The sequence below is a fragment of the Anomaloglossus baeobatrachus genome, chromosome 5, assembly GCF_048569485.1.
Source record: "Anomaloglossus baeobatrachus isolate aAnoBae1 chromosome 5, aAnoBae1.hap1, whole genome shotgun sequence".
NCBI classification, from domain to species: Eukaryota; Metazoa; Chordata; class Amphibia; order Anura; family Aromobatidae; genus Anomaloglossus; species Anomaloglossus baeobatrachus.
Window position 1 is genome coordinate 478,822,663 of NC_134357.1, and position 20,250 is coordinate 478,842,912.

At 48.4% G+C, this 20,250-nt stretch overlaps 1 protein-coding gene across 1 annotated transcript in view; it reads right to left on the reverse strand.

Moving 5' to 3' along the window:
- Nucleotides 1-20,250, reverse strand: part of ABCA5 (ATP binding cassette subfamily A member 5) — a 279,957-nt gene that overhangs the window by 187,749 nt on the left and 71,958 nt on the right. Inside the window, exons 10-13 of the mRNA XM_075351788.1 lie at nucleotides 17,742-17,910; nucleotides 16,247-16,305; nucleotides 15,923-16,033; nucleotides 4,060-4,235 (exon numbers count right to left, since the gene is read on the reverse strand). Of these exons, the coding sequence (XP_075207903.1) occupies nucleotides 4,060-4,235; nucleotides 15,923-16,033; nucleotides 16,247-16,305; nucleotides 17,742-17,910 (515 nt within the window). The remainder of the gene's footprint in view (nucleotides 1-4,059; nucleotides 4,236-15,922; nucleotides 16,034-16,246; nucleotides 16,306-17,741; nucleotides 17,911-20,250) is intronic.

Here is a 20,250-nt window from a genome sequence, read left to right on the forward strand (position 1 = left end):
ACGGGGCCAGAAAGGAGCGTCCCTGGTACAGAGAGAGGGGCCGAAGCCACCACTTAAGGAGAGCTCCTGGTCTGTGGCGACAGAGCCACCAGTCTGTGCAAGGAAGAAGTCCCTTGCCCCAACAGCGGAAAATGTCCAGCTGCAGGGGACGCAGATGGAACTGGCAAGGGGAACCGCTTCTATTGACGCCATCATCTGACCCAGCACCTGCATGAGGTGCCTGATGGAATGACGGCGGAGCCTCAGCAGAGAGCGAACCGCCAGATGAAGAGACTGCTGTATGACTAAGGGCAGCTTCACAAGCGCCAGCAGAGTCTCGAATTGCATCCCTAGGTACGTAAGTTCCTGGGTCGGGGTCAGAGTGGACTTGCAAGCGTGGCGAGAGTGAGCGAGACACTCCGGTGACAGTCTGCACTGGATGAAGCCCTGACTAGAAGGGCGTCCAGGAAAGGAATCACTACCAACCCCTGGAGGAGCAGCACCGCAATTGGTGAATACACAAAGGGCCGTGGCTAACCCAAGGGGAGAGCCACGATTGGAAATGTTCCTCTCTGATTACAAAACGTAGCCAACGCTGGTGGGAAACTGCGAATGGCACATGCAGAGAGACATCTCTGATGTCGATGGATGCTAAGAAATCTCCTTGGGTCATTGACTGATCGCAGAGATTTCTGCAAAATTGCCGCACCTGAACATGCTTGTTGAGAAGCTTGAGATCCAGGTCGGAAGCACCGTCCTTTTCGGGGACTAGGAAGAGATTTGAGTAGAAATCTCAGAACCGTTCCCAGTCGGGAACTGGTACAATTACTCCATTGGCCTGCAAGAATGCCACGGCCTGTGAGAAGGCGGCTGCCTTGGAGCAGGGGGGAGTTGTCAGAAAAAAATCTGTTTTGTAGCCGTGGGAGAGGGTAACCCACACTCACTGATCGAAGACGTGTTGCAACCACACGTCGCCCAAGAGGGAGAGCCTGCCACCGACCAAGGACGTTACTGGCGTGGCCAGATAATCAAGAGGAGGCTGCCCTGGTGGCAGCAGCTCCTGCCGACTTAGGACACGGCTTCATGCGCCAGTTGGTTTACGGACCTTGGCTGAGATAGTGGACGAGGCCGAGGGCTTAGAGGACGACCAGTTAGAGGAAACGAAAGGAACGAAACCTCGACTGGTTCCTGCCCTGGAAGGTTTCCTGGGTTGTGGCATGGAAGTACTCTTCCTGCCAAAAGCTTCCTTAATAATTTCATCCAGTTGTTCACCGAATAGACTGGTCCCAGCAAAAGGGAGTCCAGCAAGGAACCTTTTAAGAAGCATCTGCCTTCCACTCTCGAAGCCACAAGAACCTGCGGATAGCGAGGGAAGTGGCCGAGGCCACCGCAGTGCGGTGACAGTCTCCAGCTATAGGATGAAAAGACTGAAGCCTGGAAGTTAAGGCAACCAATTCGGGCAAAAAGGCCCTGGTGAGGGAATGCATCTCCTCCCAAGAAGCAGAGATGGCTTGAGAGCTCGCACTGCTGCAAAGATGGGGTAAACGAGGCCCCTGCCGCCTCATATATAGATTTGGCCAGAAGGACAACCTGGCGGACAGTGGGATCCTCAGAGAGGAGCCGACAACTGTCCGGGCTGAAAATCTAGACCCCGGAGGGTCCACCCTTGGTGAATGAGCCCACTCCTTGACCACCATTGGTGGAAGGGGGAAACAGTCATCAGAACCACGCTCTGGGAAGCGTCTGTCAGGACAAGCTCTGGGCTTGGTCACAGTGACCTGAATGGTGGAGTGGATAAGGAACACACTCCTTGTTCTCTTAGGCAAGGTATACTGATGCTTTTCTGCCAAAGAGGGGTGCTCCCCTGATACAGGCGGATTGAGGTCCAGTATAAATATAATGGACGCAATCAAATCATTAGCATCTGCGTCACTTTCGGACAGATCAATAGGGTACATGGAGAGCGTCCGAGCCCCCAGTAAGTCAGAAGTACGCTTAAGAAAGCGTTTGTCAGGACAGGCCCTGGGTTTAGTCACAGTGGCCTGCTCTCTTAGGTGAGATAAACTGATGTTTTCCTACCCAAGAGGCCTGTTCTTCTGACACTGGAGGGTTAAGGTCCAGAACGGAGTTAATGGACGCTATCAAATCGCTAACATCTGCATCACCATCGGTATCAATGGGGTACAGAGACGAAGCGTCTGAGCCCACAGTAAGGGTATCCTCCTCGCCTTGTGACTCGGCCCGTGAGGCAGAGCCGTGGGACGAGGAAGGAGAGGAGTCCCTGCGTCTCCGTTTAGGAGGACGGGGTCTGGGATTAGATGAAACAGACTCTGTGAGCTCTGCAGAGCGAGCTGGAGCATCAGAGGCACCCTGAGAAGGGGGCTGATGCATGCTTAGCAGCGTCCGAGACAACTGTCCAATGGAGTCTGCAAAGGACTGGGAAATAGCATTGGAAAAAGATGCTACCCAAGACAGGGGTTCAGCCTGGGGAGACTCCAGGCTGAGGCACCACCACATTAGACCATTACAGTGTGTGGTCTGTGCCGGTTCAGCACGGTTCGGTTATGAGCTTACATGCAGAGCATGTAGTGTACAGCCTTGGAGCCTTGCTCCTAGTGTGAGACATGCTGCTGAGGAGGAGGTTCTATAATAAAGAATTAACTCCTTCAGAATGCCCTGAGAGTGCATAAAAGTGCACAACCAAAGGTTGTGACTTATCAGGCCGCTATTATGTGCGCCCTCCGGATTCCAGGCCTGGACCCCCAGCCAGATATTCACTCCCTCTGCACTGCAGAGCAGCCAGCGCCGACCACTGTACTAAGAACGCTGAGAAAATGGCGCCAGAGTGAGGGGGGGGGGCGGGGGTTAACCCAGGAGCGGGAATCGGAGGGCTAAGGAGATGTACAGTGGAGGGAATCATCTCCTCAGATAGGAGTGTCCTCCCCTGTGCAGAGCGGCCGGCGGGCGGCGCTGCAGTGTCCCCCTGCATGACTGACATGCAGGGGAACGAAACGAAACTAGGCCGCGGCTGAAGCCGGGGCCTAGAGTTATGCATGCGGCCGACAATCAGGCATCATCGGCGCGGTTCTCAGTAAAAACCGTGGAACCGGCCGGAAACACAGTAAAAAGCAGCATTATCAAAGTAAATCACTGTCCCCCCCAATAAAAGTGCCCCACATTGCAGAAGGACCCTCTGAATAACGTCTCTATACTTAGCTTTGAGACGCAGGGCCCAGTCCCTGGGTGGGGTGGGGGTTCAGTGCTCCAACCAGCAGGGTCCTGCAAAAGGGCTGTGGATGGAGGCCGGTCTCCTGCAAGGCAGTGAGAACCGTGTTGGCTCTAACTTCAAGCCAGAGCCCCTAAGGGATGGTGAAGGAGCGCGGCATGAAGGGCTCCTGCCCTGAAGTCAACCTTAACAGCACCGCCGCCAGGGGGGTGAGAAGGGACATGCCGGGAGTCCAGTGGACCCGCTTTTCTTCCAAATCTTTAGAAAAAATGAAAAATCAAAAGAGGATGCATGTGTGTGTGTGATCCTCCTGACACAAAGCAAAAACTGGCTAGGACTGGCTACCAGGGGGTGTATATGCTGGGAGGGAGGAGCTACACGTTTGAGTGTAGTTCTTTGTGTGTCCTCCGGAGGCAGAAACTATACACCCATGGTTTGGGTCTCCCATAAGGAACGATAAAGAAATCCGGATGTGTGAAAGTATCCTTATACAGCCAGAACCTGCACCTATAGCTGCAGGGAACACCCTAAAAACAAAATCCAACAAACAAATGTTTTTTATTCACCATCTCATCCTGCTTGGAATTTTGTTTTTCAGTACACTATATGGTAACATTTATGGAAATTCAAAACTACAAAATGTCCTACAAGAAAACCAAGACCCCTCCCCATTTAGCTACATAGGAGGGGGGGGGCAAGATAAAAAAGTTATGGCTTTTGGAAAAGGGGAGGAAAAAACTCAAAGGCGTGAAAAAGGGGAAAAAGAAATGTAGTTATTTGGTTAACCAAATGTAAGCTATGGCTGTGTAGTCCTACACGATAAGAAGCTGGTCCAGTTCTGAGCCCCTTGTTACCTCCTGCTCCTTGGTGCTGTCACTTATTCCCTTCAGAGAGGAGAAGATGGACAGATTCTCCTCCACAGTAAGAACATCAAAATGGATATCGCACTGCTGGCAGACCCCGATCACCTTTCTGATGTCCAGAATCTCATCCATATCGGTAACTCTGTGTCCGTAGATGGAAGCTATGCCTAAAACGGGAAGATGACGGGATCGTTACTGTCTGAAGATATTAGTTTTTTGGATGTTTCATTGGGGGAAACAGGAAATTATGAGGGTATGCTGCTGCCAAGGTTTACTGTGTCCCCAATAAGGCTATGAGAAATGGATTTTATGGTGAGTACCAAAAATCCTCTATTCTTGGTCACTTCATTGGGGGACACAAGAAACTATGGTAACAGCTTACACTCATGGTCACTTCATTGGGGGACACAAGAAACTATGGTAACAGCTTACACTCATGGTCACTTCATTGGGGGACACAAGAAACTATGGTAACAGCCTACACTCATGGTCACTTCATTGGGGGACACAAGAAACTATGGTAACAGCTTACACTCATGGTTTCCTGTGTCCACCAATGAAGGCAAGGAGACAGGGATTTCTTTTTCGCTCCTAATTGGGAGACCCAGACAGTGGGTGTATAGCTACTGCCTCTGGAGGCCGCACAAAGAACTACACTTAAAAGTGTAAGGCCCCTCCCCTTCTGGCTATACACCCTCCCGTAGGAGTACGGATTCCTCAGTTTTAGCTTTGTGCGCAGGAGGTCAGACACGCACGCATAGCTCCATTGTTTTTAGTCAGCAGCAGCTGCTGACTATGTCGGATGGAAGAAAAGAGGGCCCATACAGGGCTCCCAGCATGCTCCCTTCTCACCCCACTGTATGTCGGAGGTGTTTGTAAGGTTGAGGTACCCATTGCGGGTACGGCGGCTGGAGCCCACATGCTGATTCCTTCCCCATCCCTTTTTACAGGGCTCTGGGTGAAGTGGGATTACTGGTCTCCAGGCACTGAGACCGTGCTCCATCTACAGCCCCTGGAGAAGATGCTGGATGGAGCGGAGTACATCAGGGACATGGCCCTGCTTCCTCAAGGTACTCTGTGTCCCCGTGCATTTGGCGCTCACACCGCAGCATGCTGGGTGTTGTAGTGCGCCGGGGACATCAGCGCTGCGGCGCTTGTGCCATAGCCTCATTCAGCTTCGCTGAAGCAGGCACACTTTTGGGAAAAGGTCGCGCCGGCCGCTGGGACTGCGGCGCGGCTGGCACTTGTGGTGCGCCGGGGACTTCAGCGCGGGCCGCGCTTTTACGGCGGCCGCGCTGATAACTCGAGTCCCCGGCTTTTGCGGCCTATTTCCGTTCGTTCCCGCCCCCGGACCTGCCAGTCAGGAGAGGGGCGGGACGCTGGTCAGTGCATCAGCGCTGAGGGCTGGAGTCGTTTTTTCATACTCCAGCCCTCACAATAGGCAAAGAGGGGACACTGTTTCCCGCACTTTTGTTTGGGAACTCCCACGGACCGCCCCTCTCCACAGACGCCGGCAGCCATTCCTGCTGACACGCTGAGCTGCAGAGGGGAGCCGGGGAGACCCAGACAAGGAATTCTGCGCCTCTTACCCGCTATTCAGCGGGCGGTAAGCAGCCCTTTGGGCTCACCCCCTCTTGTGCCAGTAGTAATCTTAGTATTTTGTTCCTGCAAATACTTTGTACTGCATAGCGCTTGTCGCCCTTTGGCTATAGACTCTCTCACATTGCAGAGAGCCAACAGCATGTCGTCCGCAAAACGCAAGGGTGCCAAGGCACAGACATTATATGCTTCCTGTACCGCATGTGGGACTTTTCTACCGGCAGGCTCCACTGACCCCCATTGTGTGCAGTGCTCGGCCCCTGCGGCGCTTGCACAGTCGGGACCTCTGCTGGACGTGACCCAGGGTGTACCACCTGTGAATGCTGTCCAGGTGACAGGAACTGAGTTTACAGCTTTTGCTGACAGAATGTCTCTCACTATGTCACAAATTCTTGACGCATTGCGAGCTAGGCCTGTACTTCAGGCCACGGACACTGTGCAATCATTGCCCCCTGGTCCCCCTCAGCTGAATTACCTCCAAGCTCCGGGACGGGCACATACACCTCAGGGTGAAGACTCTGACTCGGACGATAGCCCCAGGCAACCTAAGCGGGCTCGCTATGAGGGGCCTTCACATTCATCTCAATGGTCAGGATCCCAGCGAGATGAATCTATGGGTGATGAAGCGGACGTCACTGATCAGGATTCTGATCCTGGGACCGCTCTCAATCTAGATACACCAGATGGTGACGCCATAGTTAATGATCTTATAGCGTCCATCAATAAGATGTTAAATATTTCCCCACCAGCTCCTCCTGTAGAGGAGTCAGCTTCGCAGCACGAGAAAATCCATTTCAGATATCCTAAGCGTACATTAAGCACTTTTCTGGACCACGCTGACTTTAGAGACGCAATCCAGAAACCCCACGCTTATCCGGAAAGGCGTTTTTCTAAACGGCTTAAAGATACACGCTATCCTTTTCCCCCTGAGGTGGTCAAGGGTTGGACCCAGTGTCCAAAAGTGGATCCTCCAATTTCCAGGCTTGCAGCTAGATCCTTGGTTGCAGTTGAAGATGGAGCGGCACTTAAAGATGCCACTGACAGGCAGATGGAGCTCTGGCTGAAATCCATCTATGAAGCGATTGGAGCCTCGTTAGCGCCATCTTTTGCTGCCGTATGGGCACTCCAAGCTATCTCAGCCGGGCTTGTGCAAGTCGACTCAGTCACACGTGCATTTGCCCCGCAGGTAGCACCATTGACCTCGCAAATGTCGGCATTCGCGTCGTACGCGATTAATGCTGTTCTTGACGCTACAAGCCGCACGGCAGTGGCGTCAGCCAACTCCGTTGTTTTGCGTAGGGCCCTGTGGTTGAGACATTGGAAAGCAGATTCTCATTCCAAGAAGTGCTTAACCAATTTGCCTTTTTCTCGTGACCGATTGTTTGGAGAGCGTTTGGATGAAATCATCAAACACTCCAAGGGTAAGGACTCATCCTTACCGCAACACAGCCAAAACAAACCCCAACAGAGGAAGGGTCAGTCTGGTTATCGGTCCTTTCGAGGACCGGGCAGGTCCCAATTCGCCTCGTCAAAAAAGACTCAAAAAGACCAGAGACGCTCAGATTCTTGGAGGTCTCAGTCACGCCCAAAAAGGACAGCCGGAGGAACCGTTGCCAAGACGGCGTCCTCCTGACTTGCAGTCTCCGATTTCCACACCCTCGGTCGGTGGGAGGCTTTCCCACTTTGGCGACATTTGGCTGTCACGCGTCAAAGACCGTTGGGTGAGGGATATTCTGTCTCACGGGTACAGGATAGAGTTCAGTTCTCGTCCGCCAACTCGTTTCTTCACAACTTCTCCACCACCAGACCGAGCCGATGCTCTGTTGCAGGCGGTGGCCGCTCTAAAGGCGGAAGGAGTGGTGATCTCCGTCCCTCTTCAGGAACAAGGTCACGGTTTTTACTCCAATCTGTTTGTAGTCCCAAAAAAGGACGGATCGTATCGACCCGTCCTGGATCTAAAGTTGCTCAACAGACACGTAAAAGTCAGGAGGTTCCGGATGGAATCCCTACGCTCCGTCATAGCCTCAATGTCTCAAGGAGATTTTCTAGCATCAATAGATATCAAAGATGCGTATCTCCACGTGCCGATTGCGCCAGAGCATCAGCGTTTCCTACGCTTCGTCATACACGACGAACACCTGCAGTTCGTAGCGTTACCTTTCGGTCTGGCAACAGCCCCCCGGGTCTTCACCAAGGTCATGGCAGCAGTAGTAGCTGTCCTGCACTCGCAGGGCCACTCGGTCATCCCGTATCTAGACGACCTGATTATAAAGGCACCCTCTCAAGAGGCATGCCAACACAGTCTGAAGGTGGCACTAGACACTCTCCAGAGTTTCGGGTGGATTATCAACTTTCCAAAGTCGCATCTCATCCCGACCCAATCTCTGACTTATCTTGGCATGGAGTTTCATACTCTCTCAGCGATAGTGAAGCTTCCACTGGACAAGCAGTGTTCGCTAAGGACAGGAGTGCAATCTCTCCTTCAGAGCCAGTCGCACTCACTGAGGCGCCTCATGCATTTCCTAGGAAAGATGGTAGCAGCAATGGAGGCAGTCCCGTTCGCGCAGTTTCATCTGCGCCCTCTACAATGGGACATTCTCCGCCAATGGGACGGGAAGTCGACGTCCCTCGACAGGACTGTCTCCCTCTCTCAGACTGCCAAGGACTCTCTGCGTTGGTGGCTTCTCCCCGCCTCATTGTCACAGGGAAAGTCGTTCCTTCCTCCGTCCTGGGCAGTGGTCACGACGGATGCGAGCCTATCAGGGTGGGGAGCGGTGTTTCTCCACCACAGGGCTCAGGGGACGTGGACTCAGGAAGAGTCCACCCTGCAGATCAATGTTCTGGAAATCAGAGCAATCTACCTTGCTCTGCGAGCCTTCCAACAATGGCTGGAAGGCAAGCAGATTCGGATTCAGTCGGACAATTCCACGGCGGTGGCGTACATCAACCACCAAGGGGGAACACGCAGTCGCCAAGCCTTTCAGGAAGTCCGGCGGATTTTGACGTGGGTGGAAAGCAAAGCGTCCACCATATCCGCAGTTCACATCCCAGGCGTGGAAAACTGGGAAGCAGACTTTCTCAGTCGCCAGGGCATGGACGCAGGAGAATGGTCCCTTCACCCGGACGTGTTTCAGCAGATCTGTTGCCGCTGGGGGACGCCGGACGTCGATCTGATGGCGTCACGGCACAACAACAAGGTCCCAGTTTTCATGGCACGGTCTCACGATCACCGAGCGCTGGCGGCAGACGCCTTGGTTCAGGATTGGTCGCAATTCCGACTCCCCTATGTGTTCCCACCTCTAGCATTGTTACCCAGAGTTCTCCGGAAAATCAGGTCCGACTGCCATCGAGCCATTCTCGTCGCTCCAGACTGGCCAAGAAGGTCGTGGTACCCGGATCTGTGGCATCTCACGGTAGGCCAACCGTGGGCACTGCCAGACCGTCCAGATTTGCTGTCTCAAGGGCCGTTTTTCCATCTGAATTCTGCGGCCCTGAACCTGACTGTGTGGCCATTGAGTCCTGGATCCTAGCGGCCTCCGGTTTATCTCATGAAGTTGTTGCCACAATGAGACAGGCTAGAAAACCATCCTCAGCTAAGATCTATCACAGGACGTGGAAGATATTCTTAGCTTGGTGCTCGGCTCAGAGGGTTTCTCCCTGGCCATTTGCATTGCCAATTTTTCTTTCCTTCCTGCAGTCTGGGTTGGAAAAAGGTTTGTCGCTTAGCTCTCTTAAGGGTCAAGTCTCCGCGCTATCCGTATTCTTTCAGAAGCGCTTGGCACGACTTTCTAAAGTACGCACGTTTCTCCAAGGAGTTTGTCATATCGTTCCTCCTTACAGACGGCCATTGGAACCCTGGGATCTGAACAAGGTTCTCATTGCTCTCCAGAAGCCGCCTTTCGAGCCTTTGACAGAGGTTTCCCTTTCTCGGCTTTCACAAAAAGTAGTTTTTCTTGTGGCGGTCACGTCTCTTCGAAGAGTGTCCGAGCTAGCGGCGTTATCTTGCAAATCTCCCTTCCTGGTGTTTCACCAAGACAAGGTAGTACTGCGTCCAATTCCAGAGTTTTCTCCCAAGGTGGTTTCTTCCTTTCATCTCAATCAGGATATCACTTTGCCATCTTTGTGTCCGCATCCAGTTCACCAATTTGAAAAAGGTTTACATCTGTTGGACCTGGTGAGAGCACTCAGGATTTACATTTCTCGCACGGCGTCTCTACGCCGTTCTGATGCGCTCTTTGTCCTAGTCGCTGGTCAGCATAAGGGATCGCAAGCTTCCAAATCCACCCTGGCGCGGTGGATCAAGGAACCAATTCTTCACACATACCGTTCTGCTGGGCTTCCGATTCCATCTGGACTGAAGGCCCATTCTACCAGAGCCGTTGGTGCGTCCTGGGCATTGCGGCATCAGGCTACGGCTCAGCAGGTGTGCCAGGCGGCTACCTGGTCGAGTCTGCACACGTTTACCAAACACTATCAAGTGCATACCTACGCTTCGGCAGATGCCAGCCTAGGTAGACAGGTCCTTCAGGCGGCGGTGGCCCACCTGTAGGAAAGGGCTGTCTGACAGCCCGTTCATGTGGTATCTTTTTACCCACCCAGGGACTGCTTTTGGACGTCCCACTGTCTGGGTCTCCCAATTAGGAGCGAAAAAGAAGAAGGGAATTTTGTTTACTTACCGTAAATTCCTTTTCTTCTAGCTCCAATTGGGAGACCCAGCACCCGCCCTATTTGTTCTTAGGGTTTCGTTTTTCGGGTGCACATGTTGTTCATGTTGTTTCTTAAGTTCTCCGATCTTGTTATCGGATTGAATTTGTTTTTGAAACTGTTATTGGCTTTCCTCCTCCTTGCTTTGGTACTAAAACTGAGGAATCCGTACTCCTACGGGAGGGTGTATAGCCAGAAGGGGAGGGGCCTTACACTTTTAAGTGTAGTTCTTTGTGCGGCCTCCAGAGGCAGTAGCTATACACCCACTGTCTGGGTCTCCCAATTGGAGCTAGAAGAAAAGGAATTTACGGTAAGTAAACAAAATTCCCTTCTTTTCAGTAAGTACCAAAAATCCTCTATTCTAGATCACTTCATTGGTGGACACAAGAAACTATGGCAGCAGCATACACTCATGGTTTACTGTGTCCCCCAATAAAGGTTAGCAGAAACTAATTTTATGATAAGTACCAAAAATCCTCCATTCTTGATCGCTTCATTGGGGACACAGGGAACCATGGCAGTAGCATACAATCATGGTTTCCTGTGTCCCCCAATGAAGGCAACGAGACAGGGATTTTACAATAAGTACCAAACATCCTCTATTCTTGATCACTTCACTGGAGGAACACAGGAAACCATGGGTGTATGCTGCTGCCATGATTTTCTGTGTGTCCTAATGAAGGCTTTAAGAAAGGGATTTTACGTTAAGTACCAAAAATCCTCCATTCTTGGTCGCTTCATTAGGGGACACAAGGACCCATGGCAGCAGCATACACTCCTTTTTTCCTGTCTCTCCTAATGAAGGTTACAAAAAAGGGATTTTACTGTAAGTACCAAAAATCCTCTAATCTTGGTCGCTTCATTGGGGAGACACAGGAAACCATGGGTAAGTGTATGCTGCTGTCACAGTTTTCTGTGTCTCCCAATAAAGGCTGCGAGAGAGGAATTTTACAGTAACTTCCAAAAATCCTTTATTATGGTCACTTCATGGGTGGACATGAGAAACTATGGCAGCACCATATAACCATGGTTTCCTGTGTCTGCCAATAGAAGCTCTCAGAAAGGGATTGTACGGTAAGTACCAAAAATCTTCTTTTCCTCTCTAGATCTGAAGTCCATGTTTTACATTGGTACCAATATATTCAAAAGTAACAGAAGCATGACAGTGTTATAATTTCTGTCCTCGTATATAAGGGCAATGCAGTGCCACCCACACACACATGAACATGGTAGGGCATATCTATCAGTACAAGCAATTACACTGATGGTACCGAATTCGGAGGATCATGCCCACCTTACCTGGTGCCCTAGATCTCAGGTGACTGCCACTTTATCCTGTATTGGCGTTAACATAATGCCAATATAGTTTAATACTGTGGTAGAGCAAGGGCAACAGGCAGGTTCGCAGGCTGCCTTAAGTCTGTGCCTGTCTGCAAGATGTCAGCACAATCACTTTGCTGCCATGTATGTGTACAGGTTAGAAGAGGACTTGGTGTGGTCCATAAGAGATCAAAATTAAGGGAGTATAAGTTTTACTTATTTCCGAGTGCGGTACTTATGTAGTTGCAATGGTTGGGTCACGGTGTGGCAGCATTATTTTGGCGTAATATAATGTATTATTATATTATTGGTAATATTTATTTTTGTATGGTGTGCTTTGCTCTGTGGAGGGATGGTGATATTATTTACTCTGTAGTGGTAATGTTTATGGTCACAGTGTTGCAGCATTATTTAGGTCTTGTATATTGCTAATGTAGAAGTAAGGTAATAATATTTAATTACTATGTAGTGCGAATGGTTATAGTCACAGTGTGGTTGTATTATTTCGGCCTTGTATAGTGCTATTATTAGTAATAATATAGTATGTATAATGTTTTATAAGGAGCAGGGTGTAGATAATATTTAGTCTGCTTCCACTGACATGCTTAGCCTAAAGGGGGCTTTACACGCTATGATATCGTTAATGTTTTATCGTCGGGGTCACGTCGTTAGTGACGCACATCCGGCGTCAATGATATCGCAGCGTGTAACAGTTTTGTGCGATGTAAAACGATCGCAACAGCGGCACAGATCGCAAAAGCGGCACAAATTGTTTGCCGTGGAGAGGTCGTCCTAAAACCAAAAATCGTTTATTTCTAATTAGCGATGTTGTTCCTCGTTCCTGCGGCAGCACACATCGCTGTGTGTGTGACACCGTAGGAGCGCCGAACATCTCCTTACCTGCCTCCACCGGCTATGCGGAAGGAAGGAGGTGGGCGGGATGTTATGTCATCTCCGCCCCTCCGCTTCTATTGGACGGCTGCCATGTGACGTCGCTGTGACGCTGCACGAACCGCCCCCTTAGAAAGGCGGATCGCCGGGCAGAGCGACGTCGCAGGTAAGCCGTGTGACGTGGGAGCGCGATTTTGTGCGCGACGGGCAGCGATATGCCCGAGACGCACAAACGAGGGGGCGGGTATGCACGATAGCGATATCGTCACCAATATCGCTACCGTGTAAAGCCCCCTTAAGTTCCTCCGTTTAATAAATCCCAGGAGTATCCCTGGCCTTCAAACTTCAACCCCTGTACAAGGATTTGGACTTACACAGGGACCCCTGGGGTCTGGGCACAGAGTAGCTGCTGACCGGAGGAGCAAGTTGAAGGCAAAAAGGTGTAATACAGGTTCAAAGCTGAGAGGTCACATCAGGGACCAAATCGGATTGCAAGCGGATGGTCAAATTTAAAGTCGAGTTCAGAAAACAGGAGAAACCAGGCAGACAACACAAGAGCAAAGACTAGAGCTACAATGGAGATCGAAATTAGAGAACAATGTATGATCAGTTGCTTTTTTCAGAAATAATATAATCTACATTGATGAACATTTGAAGGTTGTTTGTAAGGGGTACACCATGCCACTAGAACAGTGAACAGTGTTTTAGAAAAGATCCAGTTTACCACCATAAACCCTTTATTTTGCCCAAAACGTGATGATCATAATTACAGAACAGCAATGACTGTAGCAGAGAAAGATTAGAAGTACATTTTCTGAAGGTAACAATAGTCAGCAATCTGTAGGAAGTGTACAGGCTTTGCTGTGAATGACTTCGGCACATCTGCAGCCACAGGACATCACTAGTGTATCACACTGCTCTGGTGTGATTTGGGACCACTCTTCTTCCAGTCTCTTCCACAGTTCTCTAACTGTTGTGGGTTTCATGGCAATAACTTTGTCAGCAAGTATCTTCCAGAGGTTTTCTATTGGGTTTAGATCAGGACTCTGAGCTGTGGCCATTTCATTGTTTCAATGTTTTCTGCTTCAAGGACCTGCTTTACCCGTTTTGCTGTGTGAAAGGGGGCATTGTCCTGCATGAAAATTGATGGCTGATTGAGTAATGAACGCAAGTAAGGAATCACGTGATATTGAAGAAGGTTCTGATACACACTTGCATTCACTCTGCCATGTAGCTGTATGAGAGGTCCAACTCCTGCTGCAGAAAACATTCCCCAAACCATGACACTTCCCTTCACCAACTTTCACTGACTTCTTAACACACTTTGGGTTCAGTCTTTCCCCAGTTTATCGATGAACATAATGCTTTCCATCAGACCCAAATAAATAAAACTTGCTTTCATCGCTAAAATGAACTGTGGAGCACTTCTTCTCTGTCCACACAACATGCTCCTCACCAAAGATGAGTCTAGCCTTTTGATTCTTTCTGCTAATTAGAGGTTTTCAGTCCAAATGCTCTGAATCGTTGTGACACTGTATGACGAGATAGATCCTTACCCTGTTCAGGGCTGACCAATTCCAGCTGCAGTGTTGAAACGATTACTCATGGAGATTCTCCACATTATCCTGTCCTGTCTTGCATTTGTCTTTCGAGGGCACCCTGTTTCCTTGGGAGATTTGAAAGAGTTTGTGATTTTGTAAAGATGCAATATTCTCAAAATCACAGACTTAAAACAATCAACTTCTCTTGCTATGGCTGATAGTTTCAACCCTTTTTATTTTATCTGGACAACTTGCTGCCAGAGGGTTTCAGTCACTTTGGAACAGCACACCATTTTTGCAAAGTCCGTGCAAATTGGAAAGTTAGGCTGCCAGTTACATTGGGTTTGTCAGATAATTAAGGAAATTAGCACCAAGTGCGAGATTAACACCGATAACTTGCAGGTATCTGAAAGTATTCTCTAACTTTGACCAATGTTCTTATTCATTTTATCTCATTTACATTTTTATTATGGGCTTTGGAATAAATTTCAATTTATGAAATAAGCTTAAAATACTGCTAGGTTACTCACGTTAGGATATAATCACATAGGACTACACAATGACGACAACATTTAGGAAATTGTGTGTTCTCTAATTTTGATCTCCAGTGTACATATCAGGTAAACAGAACTCATTGACTGGCAGTAGAAATCAGAAACCCAGTGGCTTACATAGCAGACAGTCCCGCCTCAGGGCTCTCAGAATAGAGTAATCAAAAACCAACCAATTAACCCCATAGCTCCCTGATGTAGCAGCACCAAAAGTCCTAGAAGCAAGACAGGACTGACGCCTTCACGTCATAGGCAACATGGCTCTGTACCTGACTAGTGACTGAGACAACAGTATCCATTTACCATATGCACCCGGAAAGCTCCAGAAGCAAACATAAAGCTCATGGTATTACTTTTGTGATTATGGTGGACAGATGTCAATGGCTATCTGAGGCCTCCCTTACATGTCTGTGCAAAACACTAACATGTTGCACGGTCCGTGATGAAGGTACGTATGTGTGCGCGTGTGTCTGTGCGTGTGTTTTACGTGTGCTGAAAGTGACATCCGGATAGCACACAGACAGCATGAGCTGGTATACTTACCTGTCTCCATCACTGCTGTTTCTGGTGCTGCTGTTTCTTCTTGGTCCTAGGTCAGTGCAGTGAATATTCATGAGCATAATGAGCGGGCCCGGGAGCAACAGTAGCACTGGTGAAAGGAAAGTATAAAAATTCTTTATTTTTATGTGATCTCTGTTTTCTCCGGTACGTGTCACACAGATCCCATCAGTGTGCGGTCTGTGTGACAACCATGCTGGCCGACATAAAAGGAACATGTCGCCGTGTGCTGTGCTCCACACAGACACATGTGTGCTCCACAGAGACACATAGTCCATGTCAAAACATGGATGTGTGATCAAGCCCATTGATTTTAATGGGTCTATGTGTGCCCGCGTCTCCGATACGTGTGAACACAGTCGTCACACATACCAAAGACACGGATATGTGAAGAAGGCCAGAAGTGGTAAATGTCGGAGGTGTGAATGGTCACTATCATGTTGACGTTAGAGCCATAGCCACAAAAAATAAAAGAAAAGAGAAAGAAATAGATTCTAAGGTTTTTTTTTTTTTAAAAAAAAGAGAGCAAATACAGATCACCGTATACTTGCAGTGAAATCTGCAGGAGGATGTGATATGTATAGAAAGGAGAAATCGAACGGCTGTGAGGCAGAACGCAGACTCCCTGGTCCGCAGCGGCAGCCATACTGCATCATGCTGCATTGATCTGGAAAGAGCTGAACGTCTCACCTTCTGATGGAGGGCAGAGCCCGCATAAAATATTCATCAGCGTTGTTTTCCCGGTGCCGCTGTGCCCGAGCAGCGCGGTGATCTGTCCTTCGTAAATATCCAAGGTTAACCCTAGTGTTAGAAATCAGCATTAGTGTCGTGTTCCTGCGGGGGTCCACCATCCCCTCAAATGTAAAAACAGCTCATTATCACTAAGCACTGGTATATATAAAGCTTATCAACTATATACATCTGTCAATGCTGTTTTTAACTCTTTCTGCTTGCTGCCAGTGAATGGAAACACCTATTGTTTCCAATGTGGATATTACAGAGCGGACGTCTCACCTTGTAAAGCTTCCACTTGCTGATTTTCTTTCTTAAAGGATTTATGAATATTTTTAATCCTAGGGGAAATAAAATAATGAAAATTGAAAAGTAAAATTATTTCTAATTACAACAGTACAGAGTTTCACAAACAAAGACGTCTTCTAGGATTTCTATACATTTAATAATAAAACAAAAATATTATGCTCCTCTTCTAAATACCCCAACTGCATTGGGGGCTCCCGCCAGTCTCTGTTTACTGACTACAGCAATCAAGGGCCGTACATCATTCCAGTGACCGCTGCAAACAATCGCTCGCATTAGTGGTCACATGTTGTACATGTCGCCAGCACTACTAAGGTCAGTGATTGGCTGCTGCAATCATGAAATTTGTGTGGCATCTGATCGCTGCAGGAAGCAGAGACTGGCAAGGACCATAGAAACACCATGGCTGGATGAGGACCGCTGAGGCAGCACAGCTGGATGGGGGCCACTGACGCAGCACAGCTGGATGGTGACCGCTGAGGCAGCACAGCTGGATGGTGACCGCTAAGGTAACACTGCTGGATGGGGGCTACTGAGGTAACACTGCTGGACGGGGACCTCTGAGGCAGCACTGCTGAATGGTGACCATTGAAGCAGTATTGATGGATGGGGACTGCCAAGGCACCAGTGCTGGATGGGGAATGCCGAGGCAACAATGCTGGATGGGGACTACCGAGGTAGCACTATTGGATGGGGACCGACGAGGCAGCTCTGCTGGATGAGGATTGCCGAGGCAGCACTGATGGATGGGGACTGCTGAATCTGCGCAGCTGGATGGGGACCACCAGGGCAGCACTGCTGGGTGGGGACCGCCAAGATACCACAGCTGGATAGGGACCACCGAGGCACCACAGCTGGATGGTGACCGCTGAGCACCACAGCTGGATGGAGAGCACCGAGGCAACATGGCTGGATGGTGACCGCTGAGCACCACAGCTGGATGGAGAGCACCGAGGCACCATGGCTGGATGGGGACAGCTGAAGCAGCATCACTGCATTGCATTTTTTTTTTAAACCAATTCCTGCTCTTTGATAAATATTTCTAAATCCTGGAAGAACCCTTTAATAGATAGAGAAAGCCTTGTGGCAGTAATGGGATATATTTCCTCAGCATTCCACTTAAGAGCTTTACACGCTGTCCTGAAAGATGCAAGCCTAACATATTAAGGACTTTCTTCCTAAAACAGCGCCACAGCTATACACAGGTTGTATGTGAGACTGCAGCTCTGCCTCATTCACTTCAATGGAGTCACAGTACCAGACTTTTTTTTAACTGTTTGTGGACATCACACTTTCAAGGATGCAGAGAAGGTGAAATGTAATATCATGTAGAAGAGCTTGAATGCAGCTCTGGAGAATACGGAGACAAACCCTCTCTATATGATACTTCTGAAGATCGGGGGTGGTCCCAGAGGTCGGACCGCCTGCGATGTGCAATGATCCATATAAGGAACCATCTCCCACGTAATACCTGATGGCTTCTTTTCCTTGTAACCCTAAGGCTACAGGTTCTACGATATCACTGAGGTCCGAATTCGTGCTGAAGAAGCTCTCGCTGAGCACGCCATAGTTTCTCCTCTTTTTTGACCAGTAAGACGGCTTGAAGAAGAAAAGAGGCTGCCGCTTTAGTCCGTATTCACCTGTGTACAATGTATAAGGTTCCACATTAAATGTCAACAAAGGTGGACAACCCCTTTAAAGGGTACCAATCACCAGCATTTTCGTATATAAGCTAAAGCCAGTGCTATACTGGTACTATCAGGCTGATTCTCTACATACCTGCAGTGGTCAGCTCGGATGTTTAGGTTTTGAAATCCAAGAAAAGTAAAGTATATAAAATCATCAGCTTCTTGAGTGACAGCAGCTGAGGATCAGATAATATCTGGGGGGGGGGGTATTTTCATAGTTATCCCCTCCCTCTGTTAGAATTAGCATAAGTATTATACAATCAAATTAAATTTTGATGTCCAGGACCTGTGCTGAGGTCATACCCATGTGACCAGAAGGGGAGGGGCCTCAGTCAACAGAAAAATGTTGCTTCCTGGTATCAGCTTTGTTGGCTGAGGCCCCGCCCCTTCCAGTCACATGGGTATGACCTCACACAAGTCCTGCAAGTTAAAATTTAAATTGATTGTATAATACTTATGGTAATTCTAACAGGGGGGGGGGGATAAATATGAATACCCCCCCCCCAGATATTATCTCATCCTCAGCTGCTGTCACTCAACAAGCTGATGATTTTATAAACTTTACTTTCATGAATTTCAAAACCTAAACATCCGAGCTGACCATTACAGGTATGTAGAGAATCAGCCTGATAGTGCCAGTATAGCACTGGCTTTAGCTTATATATAAAAATCCTGGTGATTGTTTCCCTTTAAGGTGGTTTTAGTCCCTTCAGATATCTCACTGATTCACTATTCCTACTTAGCTACTGGGGTGACATGAAAAAGATGGAAACTAGTTCTGAAGAGTAACATATTCAAGATAGCAGATGGGAGTTCAGCTCTGAGTCAGGAACACAATTGGCTACTTTGCAGTAAACTGCACCACCTGTGACTAGTCCTGTGGGCATTAACAGAAAGCAAATCTTTATCCCAACAGTGTGCATTGATCTCAGGTAAACCAGAAGGCATCTGGCCACAAAGCTATTCAATATTCTTATTAACAACCAGCAGAATAGTGAGTGCAGCTCTGGAGTATAATACAGGATGTAAGTCAGGATCAGTACAGGATAAGTAATGTAATGTATGTACACAGTGACTGCACCAGCAGAATAGTGAGTGCAGCTCTGGAGTATAATTCAAAATGTAACTCAGGATCAGTACAGGATAAGTAATGTAATGTATGTAGACAGTGAATGGCGAAGCAGAATACTGAGTGCAGCTCTGGAGTAAAATACAGGATGTAACTCAGGATCAGTACAGGATAAGTAATGTAAAGTATGTACACAGTGACTGCACCAGCAGAATAGTGAGTGCAGCTCTGGATTATAATACAGGATGTATCTCAGGATCAGTACAGGATAAGTAATGTAATGTATGTACACAGTGACTGCACCAGCAGAATAGTGAGTGCAGCTCTGGAGTATAATACAGGATGTATCTCAGGATCAGTACAGGATAAGTAATGTAATGTATGTACACAGTGACTGCACCAGCAGAATAGTGAGTGCAGCTCTGGATTATAATACAGGATGTATCTCAGGATCAGTACAGGATTAATAATATCATCTATTTATAAAGTCAGTAGTAAACAATGAAAGTGCTGGATTTATCCCATTGCAGGCTGTAAGCTCTTCTAGGCAGGGTGTCTTTCAATGAATTGCTCTTCTTCGGGGCTTACTGATATGTAAAACACCAACATTAATAATGTATTGCTGTTTTCCAGCTTTGGACATATGCTGACATGTGCTGGATTATTTATTACCGTATATGCCGGCGTATAAGACGACTGGGCGTATAAGACGACCCCCAACTTCTGCCCTAAAAATATAGAATTTGGGATATACTCACTGTATAAGACTACCCCGCTCCCAAATGAAAAAAAGTCTGCTTTGATTGCAACATGTTAATTTTAATTCCGCGAGAGCCGTACAATATGTTTTTAAAGGGCCATTGACAGATCAATCGCTCCAATGTTCACTTAGTACAGCAAGGAATGCTCCTCCCTGCTGTATAAAGCCACAACTGGACTGAAACAATGGTACTACACTCTGCTACAAACAGACACACACAACTCTGCTACAAACAGACAAACACACACAACTCTGCTACAAACATACAAACACACACAACTCTGCTACAAACAGACAAACACACACAACTCTGCTACATACAGACAAACACATACAACTCTGCTACATACAGACAAACACACACAACTCTGCTACAAACAGACAAACACATACAACTCTGCTACAAACAGACAAACACACACAACTCTGCTACAAACAGACAAACACACACAACTCTGCTACA